This window comes from Balaenoptera physalus, assembly GCF_965194825.1.
Source record: "Balaenoptera physalus genome assembly, chromosome: 2".
Classification (NCBI taxonomy): domain Eukaryota; kingdom Metazoa; phylum Chordata; class Mammalia; order Artiodactyla; family Balaenopteridae; genus Balaenoptera; species Balaenoptera physalus.
This window is the reverse complement of record NC_138883.1, coordinates 86,956,745-86,977,470: the sequence shown is the minus strand read 5'-3', so window position 1 is coordinate 86,977,470 and position 20,726 is coordinate 86,956,745. Positions and strand designations below refer to the sequence as shown.

The 20,726-nt window shown below is 53.4% G+C and overlaps 2 protein-coding genes across 3 annotated transcripts in view; one reads left to right on the top strand and one right to left on the bottom strand.

Annotated features, from left to right (window-relative positions):
• PPIP5K1 (diphosphoinositol pentakisphosphate kinase 1) overlaps window positions 1-6,879 on the top strand; it is a 50,942-nt gene extending 44,063 nt beyond the window's left edge. Inside the window, 3 exon segments of the mRNA XM_082450072.1 lie at window positions 1,046-1,159; window positions 3,787-4,626; window positions 4,629-6,879. Of these exon segments, the coding sequence (XP_082306198.1) occupies window positions 1,046-1,159; window positions 3,787-4,626; window positions 4,629-4,648 (974 nt within the window). The 3' untranslated portion in view covers window positions 4,649-6,879.
• A 134-nt stretch (window positions 6,880-7,013) lies between these two features.
• The window catches only part of MAP1A (microtubule associated protein 1A), a 20,346-nt gene continuing 6,633 nt past the window's right edge, over window positions 7,014-20,726 (bottom strand). For both annotated transcript variants that reach the window (XM_082450054.1, XM_082450055.1), the window contains 5 exons: window positions 18,033-18,115; window positions 17,614-17,754; window positions 9,294-17,388; window positions 8,919-9,139; window positions 7,014-8,582 (listed from right to left, as the gene is read on the bottom strand). In XM_082450054.1, coding sequence (XP_082306180.1) covers window positions 8,427-8,582; window positions 8,919-9,139; window positions 9,294-17,388; window positions 17,614-17,754; window positions 18,033-18,115 — 8,696 coding nt within the window. In that variant the 3' untranslated portion in view covers window positions 7,014-8,426. The remainder of the gene's footprint in view (window positions 8,583-8,918; window positions 9,140-9,293; window positions 17,389-17,613; window positions 17,755-18,032; window positions 18,116-20,726) is intronic.

The window sequence follows — 20,726 nt, the reverse complement described above, 5'->3', positions numbered from 1 at the left end:
TTTTTTAAATATATTTATTTATTTTTGGCTTCACTGGGTCTTCGTTGCTGCGAGCGGGCTTTCTCTAGTTGCTGCAAGCGGGTGCTACTCTTCCTTGCGGTGCACGGGCTCCTCATTGCAGTGGCTTCTCTTGTTGCGGAGCACGGGCTTCAGTAGTTGTGCCATTTGGGCTCAGTAGTTGTGGCTCACGGGCTCTAGAGCGCAGGTTCAGTAGTTGTGACACATGGGATCAGTTGCTCCACGGCATGTGGGATCTTCCCGGACCAGGGATGAACCCGTGTCCCCTGCATTGGCAGGTGGATTCTTTCTTTTTCTTTTGGCCACGCAGCATGTGGGATCTTAGTTCCCTGACTAGGGTTTGAACCCGCATCCCCTGCATTGGAAGCACGGCATCTTAACTACTGGACCACCAGGGAAGTCCCAGCAGGCGGATTCTTAACCACTGCACCACCAGGGAAGTCCCTCAACTACTTTTTAAAAAATATGTTTGACAATATTCATAATATAAAGTTTAAAATATTTTTTTTTAATTTATTTATTCATTTATTTAATTTTTGGCTGCATTGGGTCTTTGCTGCTGCCCGCGGGCTTTCTCTAGTTGCAGTGAGCGGGGGCTACTCTTTGTTGCGGGGCGCAGGCTTCTCATTGTGGTGGCTTCTCTTGTTGCAGAGCACAGGCTCTAGGCGCGCGGGCTTCAGTAGTTGTGGCACACAGGCTTCAGTAGTTGTGGCTCGTGGGCTCTAGAGCGCAGGCTCAGTAGTTGCGGCACACGGGCTTAGTTGCTCCGCAGCATGTGGGATCTTCCCGGACCAGGGCTCGAACCCGTGTCCCCTGCATTGGCAGGCGGATTCTTAACCACTGCGCCACCAGGGAAGCCCAAAGTTTAAAATATTAAAAATGGTTTGTATGAAGGGTCCCTAGGAAATGCTACTTCTCAGCCTGCGGAAGTGTAAGTTGGTTTTCACTTATTTTGAGAACCTGTGGTTCTTGAATTCTTCCTCATAGCCTTTTTTTTTTCTTCCCTCTCTCTCCCTCACCTGTCCAGCCCTCTTTGACTCTATGCACAGCAACCAGACCTCTGATAGCCCGTTTTCTCCACCTCGCACTCTTCATTCACCTACCCTGCAACTCCGGCAGCGCTCTGAAAAGCCCCCTTGGTGTAAGTAATTGTTTTGGAACTGCCTAGAGAAGGCCAAGAGGGAATGGAGGGATTGGTGAATAAGAGACTCGTCGCAGGAGGGAAACAAAGATGAAGACCAGGAGTAACCAGGCAGGGAAGCAGTTGCACTTGCTGTTTCCAAGATGAAGGGCGGATCTGTTTATTCTCTCTCATCCGTCGCCTCTGTCCTCCATGTCCCTCTATCTCCTTGGAGGGGCTCCTAAATGATAGTGGCCCAGAGGGTCCTTTAGGGAAGAAAAGATGAAGGCTGCATTCTCCTCAAGTCCCCATTTGGTCTCTACAGCTTTCTCAAGTAAAAATGACTTGGGAGGAAACCTGGATACATAGAAAAGCTGGGAAAAAGAAACTAGAATTTGCTACTACTTTCTACCTGTCCCTTCTCTCAAGTTGTCTGTTCTCATTTGTTAGTTCAAGTTCAGGTGCTGCTTTTTCCCATCTCTTCTTTATAATCTCTAGCCTATCACTATTTATCCTTGGTAACAGTGTGAACAGTGGAGCCACAAGGAGTTCTTAGGGTAATTGTAGAGGGGGAGAGATACCAGTGGTGACCAGACAGGGGATAAGGCCCAGAGACACTGGCAATGGAAGAATCCTTTCCTTATTCGTCCTACCTCCAGGGACTATCTAAAATCAAACATTATTTTAATTGGATAGAACTGAAGCAAAGATTCATATTTTTAGCACTGGGGTAAACAGTTGTAGAATTTTTCCCTTCTTCTAGCACCCTCTATGCAGAAGAAACTTTCCTTCCTGACACCAAGAATTCTTCCCCTGAATTTCAGATTATCCTATACTCACCTTGCCATTGGTCCTTTTACCTCTGTCCAATAGTGTTTATAGGTTCTGTGCCCTAGAAATCTTATCTTTCTTCAACTTCTGTTTCTGTCTGAACTCTTTGATTTGTCTGAATCAAACTACTAGCTGAATATTAAGGCTACTTCTATCCTTGGGTGAACTCAGCTTACACCTTTTTTCTTCTTTTTTAAATCTCAGTATCAGATGTATAGCCTCACTGATAAACATTTTCTTTAGGGTCTGTCTGTCTGCCCTAAATAGGCCTTGTTGGCCCCAAACCACATTCCTCTTTTTTTCTTTTTTTTTTTCTGCTTGAAGCATGCCTCATATGATCCTTTACAGCAGTGATCCCCAACCTTTTTGGTATCAGGGACTGGTTTCGTGGAAGACAATTTTTCCACGGACCAGTGGGGAGGGGCATGGTTCAGGCGGTAATGCGAGTGATAGGGAGCGATGGCAAGCGGCAGGCAGATGAAGCTTCGCTCGCTAGCCCACCACTCACCTGCTGTGCGGCCTGGTTCCTAACAGGCCTCGGACAGGGGGCTGGGGACCCCTGCTTTACAGAAAAGAGATAGCTGGCATTCCTTAAACTCAATGACTGTTGGAGCTTTTGCAGACTCAGGTTTACCAGCTTCCCTGGTTCTCATTGATGACAAGCTATTCAGGTGTCCCCTATTTCCAAAATCTTATCATTATTGATATCAGAGTGCTTTAAAGCTACAGTACCATCAATTAATATGATATTTACAAAGGGAAAAGTAGATTAGTCCCCTACTAGAGATTAATGAAGAGGTAGAAGTTGGGATAGGAGTTGTCCCACAGTGTAACTGAAGACTCTAAGGCCTTCATTTACTACTGTCAAGATCTAGGAAATTAGTTTTTATATTTTATATGAATATAATATCCATAAGCCTGTAACACTGTATGTCCCAAGACTTAGAGGGTCTTAACCCTGGATCTGTGGATGGATTTCAGGGTAAAGTCTATGAACCCCAGGAATTATATGTAAAGATGAGGGGGAATGTCCATATGTACATTTTCCTGGGAAGATAGTCCATGACTTTCATTAGAATTTCAAAGGGGGTCAGTGACCTCCAGAAAGGTTAATTAAGAACTGCTGCCATTAAAAAAAAAAAAAAAAAGAACTGCCGCTATTTAGAGATTTCATGGCAGTCTTCCATCTTTGAGTAAATCATTTTCCTTCCTATTATTCTGATTCACAAAGTTTTTCTACATTTTCCTGCTTACTTGTCTCTTGGGCAGTAAATAAAGGTTACCTCTGCCCCAGAAATGTGCTTTAAAGAAATAATTCTTAACAAAAGATACACATCAGATTTAACTGGGAGTGTTTCAACATCCCACACCTTTACCCTAAATCTAGAATTAGAATCTCTGGAGATGGAACCTGGAAATATGTATTTTTAAAAAATTTCCCATAATTTTGGTATGTAACCCTAATTATGAACCCCTGGTATGAAGTGTTCATATGCCTCCAAAGTAAGAATGAGGGGCCATGGGAATTTGGAGTTGGAATGGGGGTACATTTATGAAAGAACTGGATGAAGTGGGCCTCAGCACTCTCTCCTGAAGTCTTAGATGTCCCTTAGTGCCACTCCTGTAGTACACCTTAGGCCAGAGCAACAGTTCCTGGGCTAAGCTAACTTAGGAGTCTCTGCATAACTTAAGAAGAATTCAGACCCTCTTTCCCGAAGACATGAGTAATATAGGCCATCTGTTCTGGCATTTGAACTACATACATAGAGCCTACTCTTCCAGCTCTTCTGACTTGGTCTCCTGACTTTGCTTTGCAGACAGCAGTGGCCCTTCCAGCACTGTGTCCAGTGCTGGTCCTTCCTCCCCTACTGCAGTGGATGGTAACTGCCATTTTGGCTTCAGTGATCACCCCTCCCTAAATTCACATGTGACTGAAGAACATCAAGGCCTTGCGCTGCTCCAGGAGAGCATTGGGAATGGAGCACAAGAGCTCCCCATAGAAAGGGAGCAAGAACCTTTTGAACGAAACCAGTCCCCACAGGAACCACCCGTGGAAACCAGCCAGCCATGCCAGAAGGTTGCTGAGGAGGTCAGCCAACCATGCCAGGACATCCCTGAAGAGGTCAGCCAGCCATGCCAGGAAGTCCCTGACATCAGCCAACCATGCAAGGAGAAACATGATGATGTTAACCAGGCATGCCAGGAGGTCCCTCAGATCAGCCAGCCATGCCAGAATGCCAGCCAACTGTACCAGAAAGTCTCTGAGGAAGCTTGTGAGCTTTGCCAGGAGAACTCTGAGGAGGTCAATCAGCCACGCCAGGGGGTCCCTGTGGAGGTTGGCAGGCTGGTCCATGGGTTCCCTGTAGGGGTTGGTGGCCTGGCCCAGGAAATCCTCATGGAAGTCGGCAAACCAGCCCAAGAGTTCCCTGAAGAGCTCAGCCAGCCATGCCAGGAATTCTCTGGGGACATTGGCAGGCTGGCCCAAGAGGCTTCTGCAATCATTTTGTTGTCTCAGGACATCCCAGAGGTTGATAAACCATCCCAAGAGTTCCCTGGGGCGGGTGATCTGTATGTCCAGGAGGTCCCAGAGGAGGTGAACCAGCAGCAGTCCTATGTGGTCCCTGAGTTGATTGACCAGCTGTCTGGAGAGGATGTTCCTCAAGTCCAGTATCCATCTAGCAATGCAAACCCTCAGAGCCAGCCTCTAGCCCGTGACCAGAACTCACCCCTTCCACCAGCAACATGTGATTAATCATTTTCTCATTAGTGGTATCACACTATACCAGACATTTGAGCTAGCAAATTTTTCTGTTGGCTAACTCACCTGCCAGCATTAAGGCCTTGGATCTCACCAGAGGTATCTGAGGAAGCAGTCCTCTTGGCATGAAGCATACCTGTGCCAGAGCTGGGCTTGGGGAGGAGCCAACTTCATGTTAAAGCAGCTGTTGACTTCTCACCCAGCCATTAGACTTGAATACGATTTCCTTTAAGAGGTAAATGGGTCTATCATTACCTAACTTTCTCTGATCAGCCCAGGAAATCCCAGATTGGTAAAGGAACTGCCACTTAACTGCCGAAGACAACATCTGGGGGTAGCAAGTGCAAAAGGGGACTCCAAGGTCTCTACTTTTCCGGAAAATATTCACAACTTTTCAAGGTACCCTTAGACCATATGTGCATTCAGGGGACTCTTGTCTTTGTTAGTATCCTCAGGTGGGCTCAGGATGGCTGTCTGAAATGTCTGGGAAAAAAGAGTTCCTTTCCCAAACAAATATCCATCATGGCCACAAATTTTTAGATTGGGCTTATGGATGTTTCCATATCATCCCCAGATGCCCTCTCTGCCCTAGTCCTGTTCCTCTGGGCAATAGCTCTAGGGAAAAATAAGTATTAGATTGCTGTGAAAATTTCTGAGTAACTACTTAAAATGCTCTGGGGGTTCTTGGCCAGTCTGTAAAGCTGGGCCTCCTTTTGTTGTGGGACTGTATGGCTTAGGAGACATTGTAGTAGAGAAAAATCAGGTTCTATTTTAAGCAATCAGCAGAGATCAGTATTGTACAGACATGAGCAAAGATTATATATATATATTTCTGTAGTCGAGCCAGGGACAGACTGGCCAAAGACCAAATACTCCAGGGTCCCCATAGGATTTGTCCTCATATCATTGTGTCTTTAAGGCCAGGTGTGATTATGAAGCTTTTCCCAAAGATCTGGGGATGGGGATGGGGATGGGGGTGAGTAGGAGGGGTAATGTGGTCATTGGAGTTGGGGGCCGGAACATTATGAGTGCTCAATAAATATAAAATAGAATAGTCAACCATAATAATGGTGGTGATGATGTCCTTGTGAATTCAAGAATGAATGACTGGGGACTTCCCTGGTGGCGCAGTGGTTAAGACTCCATGCTCCCAGTGCAGGGGGCCGGGGTTCAATCCCTGGTCAGGGAACTAGATCCCACATGCATGCTGCAACTAAGAGTTCGCATGCCACAACTAAGGAGGCTGCTGGCCACAACTAAGGAGCACACGTGCCACAACTAAGGAGTCTGCAAGCCACAACTAAGACCTGGCACAACCAAATAAATAAATATTAAAAAAAAAAAAAAGAATGAATGACTGTAGGTCAGTCATGTCTGTGACTGAATTAATCTGAACCAGTCAAAAGCCATGGTAGTTGAGCAGGAATGGACCTTAAAAATTTGGAGATTAAGCATTCCAGGAGGTCCCTATGGCAATCAGCCTACAATCCCAAAATTTCTTAAATAAGTAGTGTTACCGGGAAGAGAGGTTCTATCTCTGTGAAGCACCAAAGGGTACAGTGACTTCTCACCAGATCGTTGGAATCACCCTCTTAGCTTTTAACTCTGATGCTTGGGAGTGAGTGTCAGGAGTTGATATAAACGGGTTGGTTATGCTTTCTTTACCCCCTTGACGTCTTTGCACTGGGAAAGCCTAGAATACTGGGAGGGCTGGAATATCCCCCTCCGCATGTATTCACATTCACAACTTGGCCTTTCCTGACATACCCAGGACTATAAAGGGTTTCACTGCAGAGGAAAATCCAACATTTTATAATACTTCATAGAAATCCTGACTGCACAGGTGAAAGCTGTTTACAACCTCAATAGGCTCTGGATCTCTTAGGGCCCCTCAATTCCTTACCTCTTTGGTGTTCTCCTATGCAAGGTATCTGATGCTGGTTATTCGGTCCTTACCTCTTGACCCCATGGTATGCAGTTCCCCTTCCCAGGAGGCCCCCTGCCTCTCTTTCCTCCCCCAAACCAAATGTATGTCCCCACCCTCAGTTCCTATTACCCATACTTGGGCATTCTCACGTATTTTCAGAAATTATGCTGGCTTCCCATAACATTTTCTCCCTTCACCCGCCCTATATTCTCTGGCTCCCCTGGGTCCTGGAACTGCTTCCAGTCATCAAAAGCATTAAGATAAATGACCATGCTGGTAGAAGCAGAGAGTTAGAAGCCAGGGCCCAGCAACTAAGCAACGTGTGGAGTCAGAAAAAGCCTAAGCCGCACTACAGCGTCTGTAATGAACTTGATTTATTGTTAGAGTTGGAGGTGGCTCCGTTACAGCAACTGGGAACTGTAGCAGGGACGTGTGGGGGTGGGGGGAGCAGAGCACAGCAGCACGAGAGGGTGGGAGCTAGGAAGAACACAGGCAGTCTCGTTTTGGTTTCCACACAGTCATTTGGCAGAGAAGCTGAGCCCTGAAGAGCGTCTGGATTTCAGTCCCGAAGTAGTCTGGCAGGGCTGCTTATTGGCTTGCTTGGGGTGAGGTCCTCTCCTGGGGTGGTATTTTCAGCCTGTTTTCATCTCACTCAGTAGGAGTTAAGACCTAGCTCAGCTTTCTCTCCCTCTTTCCTTCCTCCCTCTCATTTTCCCCAAGTCCTCTGGCATGGCCTCCACCTCCCAGATCCTCTGTCCAAGAGTTTGGGGCTGGAAAAGCAGCCAGCGTTCCCATTTCAGCTGCAGGAAGGCATAGTGGAATGTTGGGGGAGTCACACATTGCTGGGGTGTCACATGTTAGGATGTCAGGCAGTGGCTTTTTAACCCATTACACACCAGGCCACAGCAGGTGACCACATGCAGATAAGCCAAGCAGGTATGAGAAGGGATCAGGAGAGTTGGAATGGGTGGGTGAAAACTTCATAAGGTCAGGGAGCTTGGAAGAAGTCTGGGATTGGGGCTGGGCTCTCCTTGCTCCTTTGTGCTGCCCAGTAGGCCTGGTCTGGGCACAGCTCTGGGATGTGAATGGTATGAAGCAAGGGCCGGGAGGATAAGCTCCTTTCTTCTCTCACCAATCTGTTGGTCAAAAGAGCTTCAAGTTTTGGATTGAAACATTCAGATACAGAGGGAAGCAGTGGGACAGTGTAGCAGCAGCATACCCCCCAGACCCCTGCTGGGACCCAGACTCTGGTGGGGAAGGGAATGGGAGATGGAGGAAAGGATGCAGCTCTGGCAACCTCACTGACAGTATCCTGCCCCCAGGTCACATAAATTACTATTGGAAATCCTTCCTTGGGATGCTAAATACATAGATTAAGATAAAGAGGTCCTTGGGGTTGGGGATATGATCTCCCTCCATGAGGGAGGAGGTTGCTCTCTGAGATCCATCCTCACTCCCCACCCAACACCAGCATTAGGCAGTGCTAAGAAAGGGTGTCACTCCAGGGTTCTCAGGCATCAGATGACCTTGTATCCTAATTTTGCACCCTCCCCCTATCCTAATCCTGTTACCTTTGGTTTTGAGACTCCTTTCAGGCATGGATGAAGGGGAGGGACAACCCCTCCCGTTTAGCCCAGCCCAAGTTCCCACGAGACATCCTGTCCCCCTCGCCCCCCTCAACTCCCATGTCCCTCAACCCCAAAGGACTCAGCAGTAGCCATTCTCTAAGGGGGCTGGGGGAGCAGATCCTTGGGGAAGGGAGAGTGGTTCTTTCAGAACTCAATCTTGCAGGCTGGGAAGGACTCATCCTGCATGACCACGGTGCTGCTGCTCGCCAGGACCAGAACGTTCAGTTGTTGCTGCTGCTCGTGAGTCTGCTGGTACCACTCACGAGTCACCTCCGTGTCGTGAGTAGGGATCAGAGTTACCTAGGTGGGAGACAAGACATGCCTGAGGTGAGGATGTGAAGTCGGGGGATGGGGCACCTAATGGTCCAGGAGGTAGTCCCACTCCCGTAGAAAGAGCTCAGTCCTTTTATTTTATTATATTTTATTTATTTTTTTGGCCACGCTGCGCGACATGCAGGATGTCAGTTCCCCGACCAGGGATCGAACCTGCGCCCCCTGCAGTGGAAGCGCAGAGTCTTAACCACTGGACCGCCAGGGAAGTGCCCCTCAGTCCTTTTATAAATAGAGACTGTGTTCCATTGCTGCCTCTGAGTCAAGCTTGACCAGACTACCTCCTTGGTGCTTCTTGCCACTCACCTGAAGATTCTCCCCCCACTGGGCCTTGCCCTCCAGCAGGGCGTCCAGCACAGCCCGGCTCGGCTCGCCATTGGCAGGGTCATTCCCACTGACCACATAGTAGGCTGCACGCACTCGTCGGAAGAAGTCAAGGTCAGCAGTCTTGCCACTGCAATGATTCGGGATATAGGCAAGATCCACATATACAGGGGGGCCAGAGCCGCCCTTGGAACCCAAGGCCGCTGTAGAGACAACACAGGACTCATTGTAGAGGGAAAGTAGAACTCTTTTGGCAACCTTCTTCTTCCCTCCCACCCTCCCTCTTCCACTGGAGCCCTTGACCAGCCACACCCAGGCCCAAACCACAATCTCTCCCACTTTCCATGTTATACTTACTTGGTCCTGCCTTGAGTCCATTGACTAGGCCTTTGGACATGGGGCTGTGTCCATCCTTTTCCTCTGCTGGGGTGACCTGGCTTGGAGTGCTGCGTGGTCGGGGTGGCACCCGGGATGCTCGATCTGCAGTCCCTTTACCAGGGGTGGGTGAGCGTTTTCCCCGAAGATCCAGACGCTGGGCAGGAGACGCTGGTTTGGCCCTGCCTGGGGCCCTGCGGCCGACTCTCCCCTGTGTCTTCTCCTTCTCCCGTAGCCTCTCTACCCTTCCAGACTCTGAGCCGAGCCCCTCGGGGTCAGCCATGCACACGTCAGGGCGGGGAGGGGATGGGCGAGGGTCTGGCTGGGGGATAGGGGGTGGGTCATGGCCAGGCCTGGGATGGTGAGTCCCACTAAACCCACCAGCTTTGTCCACAGGCAGGAAGTCCCCATCTTCATCTGAGTCGAGGGCTGCCTCAGCTGTGATGGATGGACACTCCTCAGTTTCTGGTGGAACGTCAGAATCTGACTGCGAGGAGCCCGAGTCGCTGACTGACGTCGGGGGTGTCTCATCTGCCACGGGGCAGGGGCCCCCTGTGGCCCCTGCAGCCCCCACCCGACGCCGCCCCCCTCTCCCTACCAGCCGAGCTTCCTCAGTTAAGAGGTCACTGTCATCCGTGGATCGAGGCAGAGGTGGGTTCAGGAAGGATGGAGAGAGCTCCCCACGATGGGGCCGGGGCTCAGCAGCACATCCCTGGGGCCCAGCCTCCATCTCAGGGGAGACACTTCTAGGTTGGTCTCCAGAGGCCCCTCCAGGGCACAGTGGCTGCTCAGGGGAGAGCAGCGTGTCAGGCCTGGAGCTCCTCTCGGCTCCCTCAGGCCAGGCCCCACGTTCCCAGGTGGGGCAGGCGTCAGCCTTTCCTTTCTCAGCCTCAGCTGGGGCAGGGCCTGGGGGCTTGGGGCTGGTTTCCGTTGGGCCATTGGTGGCACGATCCCTGGAGGGGCCCTGTAAGGGGCTTGGCTTCCTGGTGGCCGCCCCTGAGCACTCCAGGCGGCAGGGCAGGGTGCCCTCATCCATGTCTCCAGGCAGGCTTGGAGCCAGAGCTGGGGCCAAGTCCAGTGAAGCTGGAGGTGCTGGGCTCAGAGGAGTGAGGTCCCAGAGGCCGTGGGCAGCTGGTTCCATTCCTGGGACCAGCTCTACAGACCCTTGTTCTGCAGCCTCCAGGCCGGGAGGGAAGCGCTCAGCCACACTCGAAATCACAGGTGTGGTGGCCTCAGAAGAGGAGCCTTCAGATAGGGCTGGTGAGGCAGGTCGTGGCAGACTGGAGAGAGGGGCCCCAGGAGAGCTGGGTGATGGGAGCTGGGGCAGTGAAGAGTCCAGGCTGGGGGCCTTGGTTACTTCTAGGTACTCATCATGCCGGGCTCTGGTGGGGGGCCCTGGAGCCAGAGCCAAAGCTCGGTCACCAGAGAAGGCAAGGGACCCACAGGGTGCCGAGCGGGGTTCCGCTGGAGAGGGCAGCTGTGGAGGAGCTGGCTGCAATGAGGAGAAGCCAAAGGCTGATGCAGGGAAGTCCAGGCTGGGTCGGGCAGGACCCAGGTGTGAGTCCGAGGAAGGGCTGGTATGTGCCTCACTTTCAGGCCACAAGGTGGAGGGGCCTGCAGGCATGGGTTGTGGGGGACTTGGGGACTGGGCCTCTTTCTCAGGCTGCTCCCGAGCCCCCTTCTCCAGCTCCAAGTCACTAGTGCTGTCATCCCAGTGACCACGGCCTGGTTCCTTGGGGGATGGGGTTCTCCTATCTGGGCTACGGCTCAGGATGTTACCATTAAGTGGGGGGCTTGGGCCTTTGCTCTGGGGGATAGGAGCACGGGGGGGTATTGCAGGTGGGGTGAGGCTGGGATCCACGCTTGGCCCTGGCTCAGGCTCCTGCTGGGGGGGTACGGTGGGTCCCGCCAGAGCTGCATAGCTGAAGGTTGGAGTGTCGAATTGGAGGTGATGGGGTGAGACAGGAGACGAAAGCTCCTTCTCTGCAGATGTGCTTCGGCCAGCAGCCTCCTCCTTGGTTGAGATGTGTGGGGGCCAATCCCCAGCTGCTCCAAGCGGAGGCTCTCTAGTGGGGCATGCAGGGCCCAGCCCAGTGAACATCATCTGCTCATAGATGTCTGCGTACTGGAAGCTTCGCTCATCGGGATAGGGTGTGGGCTCTCTCTGCTCTGGCTCGGTCTGCTCAGGCTCCTTAGAGGCTTGGCTCTCGCCGGCCTCTGGGACCTTTGACCTGCGGGGGCTGCTGTCAGGAACCCCAACCCCACCTTCTTCTTCCCTTTCCCCTTCAGCCTTGCGGTAGTCCTTCCCTAGGGGGGAGTACGGCCCACCTTCCAACTCAGCTGCCCCCTCCTGCACTGCTGCCACCACACTGTCATACTCGGCTGTGTCCCAAGAGAAGGGCGCAGGAGTGAGTGGCTGTGGGGCAGGTGTTGGGGGAGCTGGAGCTGGGGAGAGGGGTGCAGGGGGCAGGGGTCTGTCCTTGGGCACCCATGGTGGGATGTCAGCCAGCCATGAGGGGGTGGTGGGCTCATTCCTCATGGGTGGCATGGGCTTAGGATCTGGGATAGGGCTCTCTTGTCCTGTGGCCGGCGGAACCCTCTGTCCAACCATCTCAGGTGGGGAGGCCGGAGGAGAGATGATCTCAAAAGGGGAGCGAGTCAGCTTGTCCTCTTCCTCTGGTGGTAGCCCAACTGGTGACTCAGCAAGCCAGCGCTCCACCTCCAGCTCCTTCTGTGGTGAGGGCTCCTGGAAGCCCTTAAAGTCTGAGGCCCAGGGACTCTTGGGTGTATGCTCCAAGGGGGGCACTTCCTGCTCATCATCCGGCCCCTCATCGAGGAACGTGCTCTCCCGCTCTTCTGTGAACCGTGGCCGGGCCCCCTGGCCACCCAGCTCATGAGGGAACCAGACCTTCCGCTCACAGCTCAGCTCCCTCCAGTATGCGTCCTGTTCCAGGACCACATCCTCCCTGCCCCTCCAGTACCTGTCCTCCTGCTCAGGAGATGTGTCCTCCCATGTCCGGGCAGGCTCCTTCTGTTCTCCAGCTGGCTCTCCTCTGGCTGGAGATGCTTCTTGCCACTGCTGGACCACGTCCTGCTCCTTCCAGCACTTCTCGTCCTGCTCCCGGGCCTTGTCCTCCTGCACTGGGCTCTCTTCCAGCCCCAGAGCTTTGGTCTTCTGCAGCAGAGCTTCTTCCTTCTGTCCCACAGCCTTGACTTTTTCTGGAGATTTTTCCTCTAGGATCTTCTCCTTTAGTGTCATGGTTTCATCCTCCTGCACAGGACTCTTCTGCTCCTGAGTTTTGTCCTTCTCTTCCAGAATCTTGTCTTTTTGTTCAACAGCCTTAATGTTTTGTTCCAGAGCTTCACCCTTCTGTTCTAGGGCCAAGTATTTTTGTTCTAAAGCCTGGTCCTTCTTTTCCAAGGCCTTGTCCTTCTGTTCCGGGGCCTTGTCCTGCTCAGGGGCTTCATCTTTCTGTTCTAAGGCCTTGCCCTTCAGTTCAGGGACCTTGTCCTCTGGAACCTTGTCTTTATGTTCAGAGTCTCTGACTTTTTGTTCTAAGATTTCATCTTTCTCTCCTGGGACCTTGTCCTCCTGTTCCAAGGTCTTGTCTTTTGGTTCTAAGTCTCTGTCTTTAGGTCCTAAGTCTTTGTCTTTTCCTTCCAGGGCCTTGTCCTTTTGTTCCAGGGCTGTGTCCCTATGTTCTAAGTCTCTGCCTTTTTGTTCCAAAGCCTCATCCCGCTGTTCCACAGCCTTGTCCTTTTCTTCCAGAACCTCATCTTTCCGACAGATGGCTGTATCCTTCTGCGCCAGACTTCTGTCCTTCTGCTGTAGGGCTTCATCCTTTGGCTCAGGTCCCTTCTCCTTCTGCTCTGGGGGTCTGTCTTTCAACTCTGGAACTTTTCCTTCCCACTCCATGGCAATATCCTCCATGGCAGGGCTTGGCAAGGACTCAGGACTCTTGGTGAGGGAGCTCTCAGGTGTCAGAATGTGTTCACCAGGGCTTGTGATCATTCCAGGTGAGTGCTTCCCATCTCCCAACAGTGTAGAGTGAGAGAAGGAGCTGGCAGGTAATTTTCCGTCAGGGCTCTCATCTGTGACGTCTGCCTGTGCAGCGTATCCACTGGTCCCATCTGTGGGAGGTGACACTGTGGCTGCACGGGCTTCTGGAATAGACACAGGGGCTAGGCGGTGAGAGGTGTCCTCAGTCTGCATCAGAGGCCCTTTTTCTTCCTTTCCAAGGGTTAGTTCCCCAAACTGGAGGGTGCCAAGGCTTTCTGGAGACAGCTGCTTAGAAGAGATATCCAGAGAGGTCTCCTTGCTTGGACTCTCTTCTGAGAGAGAAAGCGACCGGGTATCTTCTGGAGATACCTGTGGCCAAAGGTCTTTGTGTAGGTGCTGCTCTGTCAGGCCACAGGGAGACCTAGGGATGGCTTCTTGGCTGGCAATGTCTGGGGAGACCACGCTGAGGACAGAGAGGGACTCCACCTCTTCAGGGGAGAGGCCTCGCTCAGGAAACCGGAGCACCTCATCTTTCTGAGGTTCACCAGGTTCTTGGTGTGATGTTCTCAAATCTCTGGGAAGGGCTTCTGTTTCCAGAATCGGCCCTGTGGGCTCTCCCACCTCCACAGTCTCAAAGACTATTGCTTTGTCCTGTTCTGGCAGCAGTTGGACGGTACAGCCTGCATGTCCTCCAACAATGCTGATGGGTGCTTCCTGGGCCTGGGGGCTCCTGGGAGGAGGCAGCTTTCCTTCCTCCTCTGGTGTGCCCTCTTCAGGCCCTGGCTTGACTGTCCCTTCTGCAGCATCTTCCTTGCCCACACCTGGTGTACGCTTAGTATCTCCCCAGGAGTCTGCTTCCTGAAAGTCTTGGGGCTCAGAATTTTCTTCTACTGGGGACTGATGAAAGGGCGTGTGGGTGGCACTGGGTGGGCCAGATGGTGGGGGAGAGGCCATCTTCACTGTGCTGTCATCTGGGCTGAGGCAGCGCTCCTCCGCTTCTCCAACAGCTGGTTCCCCTGGATGTGGGGCGTGCCCAGGGGCAGCAAACATCATGGGTTCATACTGACCGTGAAGTTTCTCAGACATCTGTACATTTGCGGTCTCCTCCTCTTCCTCTACCTCTTCCACGGCTCTCTCTCCAGACAAGCCTCTCCGTACAATCTCTCCTCTCTTCTCTGACTCCCCAGTCACAGAGAACTCCTCACAGGGTGGTGATTTGAAACCTTTGTCTTCTTCCAGTGAGGAGGTGGGTGAGATGGTACCAGCAGATGGCACGTAGTCCAAGCCTTGAGTGGCTTCCGTGTGGGATGAGGGGATGCTTGTGACTGTGTCAAGCAGCAGGGAGCTCTTGCCTGTCTCCTCTGTCTGGGGAGCTGTGAGTGAAGCCACGGACTGGTCCTCAGCCACGGATGTGGCAAAGGAAGAAAGCTTGTCACACTCAGTGATTGAGGTGGCTGAGGACACATGCTCCTCTTCAGCCAGAGGGGCGGCCACCATGTTGGGGGGGTAGGTGAGTTCCACCTCTGGCGCTCCATAGCCTTTGCTGGAGGTGGTGGGAACAGCATTGTCTGCAGGCTGGCTAGCCTCAAAGGGGCCAGGCCCTTCAGGCCCAGGGAGGTCATAGGTACCTGTAGGAAATCTAGGTGGAGCTGCGCGCTCCTCCGGCTCATCGTGGATCTCCTCATCTGAGATAGTCTGCTCGGTCTCTGAGTAGCCAGGGATTGTCTCGTCCTGGATGTAAGAGACGTGCTCAGTGGCTCCTGCAGGGGTGGCCAGGCTACTTAGGAAAGACGAGGTCTCCTTCTCAGGGGCCTTGCCTTGGAGTCCTAGTTCCTGGCCCCCGAGAGCCTCCCTGCCCCTTGGTGTTACCATCAAGGCTTCTTGTATATGTTTTTGGTAAAAACCCTCAGCCTTTGTCTCTTCCTCTTCCTCCTCATCTGAAGGGTGCAGCTCCTCCATTTCCTCTAACTCGGCCTTCTCTATCACATCCTCCTTTACCTCAGGTTCACTTTCCTCTCTGGCTTCTGTTCTGTCGGGGAGCCCCTCTGATTCCTTTGCCTTCTTTTCCTCCCAGGGAGCTCTCTCTTTCTCTGTTTCAGCCCCGGAGTCTGGGCCTCTGTCCTTGCTGCCTTGTTCCTCAGGGATGTCTGAGACAGCCTCTTTCTCCTTTATCACAGGCTCTTCTGGTTCCAGCCCTGGGACAGAGGGTGGTGCCCCCGGGGCCGCTGTGCTTGGGAGTTCCTCCTCTGCAGTGTCTGGGGGGAGTGGTTTCTCTCCTAGTCCTGTGTCCCTTTGTTCAGCCAGCAACCCCGTCTCCTCACGCTTCAACTCCTCAAAGTCCTGTGTGAGATCCTCTGGTGAAGACAAGGCCAGCTCCCTTGTTGGGAATGGTGCAGCCCCCTTTTGGGCTGGGGGTGTCCGGGGCTCAGAGGACAGCTCCTTCTCCCCACGGGCAGCCCGGCTCTTCTCCATCTTGACTCTGCCGGGGGCCTTGGCTTTGTAGAGGGTCTTACGTACCTCAGGGGTAAAGGGCTTCAGGTCTGGCTTGGAAATCTTTTTGACCTCAGGTTTGGTATCTTTCCTCTTCTCCTCCTTCTTGGCATCCTTCTTTTCCTCCTTCCTTCCTTCATCCTTCTTGAGCTCCTTCCTCTCCTTCTTGATCTCTTTCTTCTCTTTGTCTTTTTTCTCTTCCAGCTTTGATATCTTTTCTTTCAGGTGCTTCTTCCCCACCTTGTCTTTGATCAGCTTTCGTTTCTCTGCCTTCAGTGCCTCACTCGACTCTGTCCTCACCCTCTCAGGCTTGGCAGGCTTCTCTGGGGGCTTCTCAGATGACTCCTTTACCTTCTTCTCTGTCTTGGCTAACTCCTTGGCCAGTTCTGAGCGGGCCTCCTTGGCTCCCTCTTCGGCCACCTCCTCCCGTTTGGCCAGCTTGCCCACGGCTGTCTTGGTTGTGGCCTTGAGGCTCTCCTTGCTATCAGCCCGCTGTTTGATTTTGCTGGGTTTGAGGTTGGCAGGCACAGCCCCAGTGGCCAGCTCCTTCTGCGTGGCCACGGGGTAGCGCAGGAAGTCCAGGTGTCGAAGCTTTTCCAGGCCCTCCAAGATCTTGTTCTGGGGAGCATTCCCTGGAAAAAGCACACGCACAATCTTCTCAGTGGGGTTGGCTGGTAGCCAGACCACCAGAGCAGTGATGGAGGTCAGGTAGGGCACCGAGATCTCAGCCTCCTTCCCATTAGCCAGCACAATGCCTGTCTTAGCTTTACTGTTGCCTGCCCACTTTTGCATGAGGAACTGCATCTCCTTGCTATCTTTGACAGGGTTGAGGACGTACATGTCCAGGCGGCCCACACCCATCTTGTGGAAGAGGGTCAGCGGCTCGATGGTGTTGCTGACCACACGGTAGAGGGGCTCGGCCTGGATGCCTAGGCGGTTTAAGTGCTGCAGAGTGAGGCAGGCCTCCTCAATGCTGCGCTTGGCCTTCCGTGAGGCATCAGGCAGCCGCAGCTTATCGGGCACGTTGAAGAAGACGACTCCAAGCTCGGGGGAGATGAGGTTCTTCACCCAGTCACTGTAGCTGCTAGAGCCCTGGGACTGCTCCTCCTCCAGTTCTGCCACTTTGCGCTGCAGGAGTCCGTTGATGCCTGGCAGGTTGTCTGCCCCGATGTGTGTGAGCAGCACGGAGTCAATGCGGTCCAGGTGCCGCACCAGCTTCCAGAAGCAGGACTTGCGATCAGAGCCGCCATCCACCAGGATGTTGAAACCATTAACGGCAAAGAGGGCAGAGTCTCCGCGGCCGCCAGGAAAGATGTAGCAGCATGGCTTGGAGAGCTTGAGGAAGCCCCCTGAGGTGGGGGGCTCCAGCAGGTCAAAGGGGGATGGCACATCCACGGTCTCAGAGACGTACTCGGAGAACTCAGCCACGCCATCCATGGTGGGCAGCATGGGCTCAGGGTTTAGCCGGAGGTGCAGGGTCTCTTGGGAACTGGATAGTCCCAGGTGGCTCCAATCACCCTCCCCTAAGCAGGACACAGTGAGGAAAGCCTGGATCCCAGGGTCTCTATTGCTGAGCAATTGGGCAATCTAGATGAAAGGGAGATAGAAGGCTGATCAGGTCATTGGGGTTATCGCAACCCAACTCAGACTGAATCTGCTAATCTCCATCTCTCTCTGAGGTGATCTCCTACCATTCTGCCAGCATCCCTGGTGGTCAAGGAATGTGGGATTTTCCCTTCCTTGGATCCCTCCCCGCAGCTCTAGTCCTACCCCATGTTCCATTCCTCCTAGACACTCAGACATAGAACTTACCTCTGGGTTGTGAAGGACCTGGGCAAAGTTTTGATAGGAGTAGGTGCCACTCTGTAGGATAAGGTCTCCCCCAGGCTCTAAACTTTGCCCACTCAAGATCAGTAGTTTGTGAGCTGATGGGCTGCTAAGGAGGTGGTGAACCTAGAGTGGAAGGAGAGGACTGGTCACAGAGAGAGGAAGCCCAGGGAAGGGCACAGAATGTTCCTGGTCCCCCTCAGTTCTGCAAGGACACGCTCCCCACTGGTAGCCCCACAGCACCTCCAGGATGGGGCTGGGATTGTGAGGCAGCTTAGATGGCAGAGAGAGGATGGCTCAAAGCCAAGTCCGGGAATTCCTGGCCTTACAGCAGTAGCACTGGCAAGTGTGGGTTACGGCACTTTCGGCAGGCCCTCATGGCAAAGCACAGGCCCTGGCCTTACCTCGGAGCTGATGCTGTCGGCACTGGGGTTTACCAGGACGATGGTCTCTAGGATCTCACTCTGGTGGCAGAGGGTCCTCTGGCCTGAGGGAGAGATGCAGGAATTTGTATCGAAGGAAGTGGGTATAGACTAAAATGGAGTGGCATTGTGTAGGGCAGGAGAGGAAAGAATGCACTGTCAGAAAACGGGGCTTAGGGGAAAGAGAAGCCTGCTTATCCTGAGATCCTGCCACTCTGGCTACTGCTGAGTAAGGTCTAGGGACTGGCTCCTGCAGCCCTTCCCTTTCAGGGTTTCCTCCTCCCCTCTCCCACAATGGCTGTCTTCTCCCTCCCTTCATCTGCCACCCCCTCTGCCTGGAACTCCCGCCTCAGACTGCCCTGGAGACAAGAACCTTTTGTCCCTGTCTGTCCCTCTCGAGCACTAAGCTCCTGGTGCTGCCTGGGGATGGGGGGCTCAGCTGAAGGGAGGGCCTCTCGGAGGATGATCCTCACTCAGCTCCGTCCTCACTAGCTTGCCTCTGCCCTGGGCTTTCTTGCCAGAGTGCCTGGAAATGAGACGGGCGCTTCTGTGCAGTGAGTACAGACTCTTCATCCTCCTTTCAAACCCCCATCCAAGGCCAGAAGTCCCATTCCAAAAGACTCAGAGAAGTCTGCGCTATCTAAACCCTTGGGGGTTGGTTACAATGCAGAGGAGAAATAGGACCTCTTGTCCTGTGCTCTGGTTCCTCAGAGGCCGAGCCTGCACTCACAAACATGCACACAATCATACTGTTTCCACCACCAAAGGTTTCACAGCTCCCCCTCCCACCTCACCTTCATGTCCCCAGGCTCCAGAAAGACCTGGTTCACTCCCCACAGCCCATCCCTTTCAAACAGTTTCTCCTCTCATCCTTGCACCTCTCCTGTGGGCCTTCTGTCATGGAGAGGGGAGTCTGGGATTCACAAACAAGAAACAGATAAGGCAGGAGAGGTTCAGAGTGTTCCCCAGGCTATGGAGGAACATAATACACCGTCAAATCCCCTCTCTACTTCCCCTATCCAGGCTCACATGAAACACCAAGCAATGCAGCAAAGAAAAAAAGTGCCAGGTTAGACAGGAGATCCTGAAGAAGGATGCTGCCATCCCGTTCCTGCCCTTACCAACTGCAGCACACAGTGGAGTTACCTTACAAACATGGAGTTGAACAGATGGTCTGGGGAGTGGGCTGTCTGGAGGATATTGGTGGGAGGACACACAACCTGTCCCCCAGACCCTCTTCTGTGACCCAGCGCTCTCTCCTCTTTCTGGGGCTCAGACAAGAGGACCCTGGGGCCAGGGCCTTTGTTAAGCGGAAGAGCGATGGTGCCAGGATCGGGCAGATCTGGCAGCACTGGGCTGCAGTTGCAGCTGCGGGGGAAATGAACTAGGGATGGTGTCAGAAGACCAAGCCCCGCACAGGGTAGGTGGGGCCCATGAGGAGTTCAAGCGTTGTCTTCTATTAACTTGGGAGTTGAGGGACACTTTGAGGTCAGTTCAGAGGATGAGAACCACCTCAGAGACATGCATGGGCAGGGCTTGGGCAGGTGAGGGATGAGGGATATACCATGGTTCGGGGAGCGGCCGGCCCTAGGCTGGCTCTAAGCAGTTTAGCTTAGAAGGGCAGTTCCTCTCCCCCAACACCCACTCGCGACACGCAACACGAACACACAAGGTCACACATTTGAGCTAGGAGGGCCAGAAAGAGAAAGATCTGGGGTACGGATGGATTTGCTTTCTATCTACTACCCGCCTTCCCCAGTCTACCATTCCCTGCAGTCCCCTAGACTGGCTTATAACCACTAGACTTCTCTGATCCCAGTACTTGCCTTGGCGCAAGACCCTACCCCTCAGCCACGTGCTCTCCGGTTGTGACTGGCAACTACATGGTTTACACCTTGTGCTCCCCCTTTTCAGGCCTGGGGGAAAGCCCTGTTTCTCTCTTCTACGCACCCCGCAATCCCACTGAAGGCAATTGACTTGTTTTTCCTCCTTCTTCGGAGAGGACACCTGGTGAGGCAGGGGCCCGTCCCTTTGCCAGAGATGGGGCTGGGGGGTGGGCTGCGGGTGCTGAGGCTGAGCGGGCGGGAGGGCAGGTGTCTCCGCAGGGAGGCGGCCGGGGAGGGGGGGGGCGCCCGGGCAGCTGCAGTCTGCCGCAGTGTGTGAGCGAGTGTGAGTGTGCGCGCTGAGCTCAGGCTCCAGCTCCGCCCCCACCCCCATCCCCCCCCCCCAGCATGACAAGTCATTTTCTTGGCTGCCTCTACACGGGGGGCGGGGAGGGGGGGATGCAGAGAGGGAGAAGGAACTGGCTTCTCTGTTCAGAGCCCCCATCTTGGGAAGGGAAGCAGAGATGAGGTGTGGGGGGGCGTGACTGGGAACCTGTGGGGTTGACAGGACGGGGAATGCGGGGCAGCTGCTGGGGAGGGAGTGCTCTCAATCTCCGGAGCGGCCTCTCCATCCCCGGAGGGAGCCAGAAAGGGGGGCTCGCAGCCCAAGTTTCAAGCTCGTCGCAGGGAATGGGTGTGGGGAGCACGCTGCAAATAGGTTGGTCTGTGAGGAGGCGCATGCCACGTCTTAATGACCCTTTCCTTCCTTCTTTTCCATAGTGTCCCCACCTTCCCATACTTGGCAAAAACTCGCAGTCCCGTTCACCCCCCAGCATAGGAGCAGCTGAGCAAT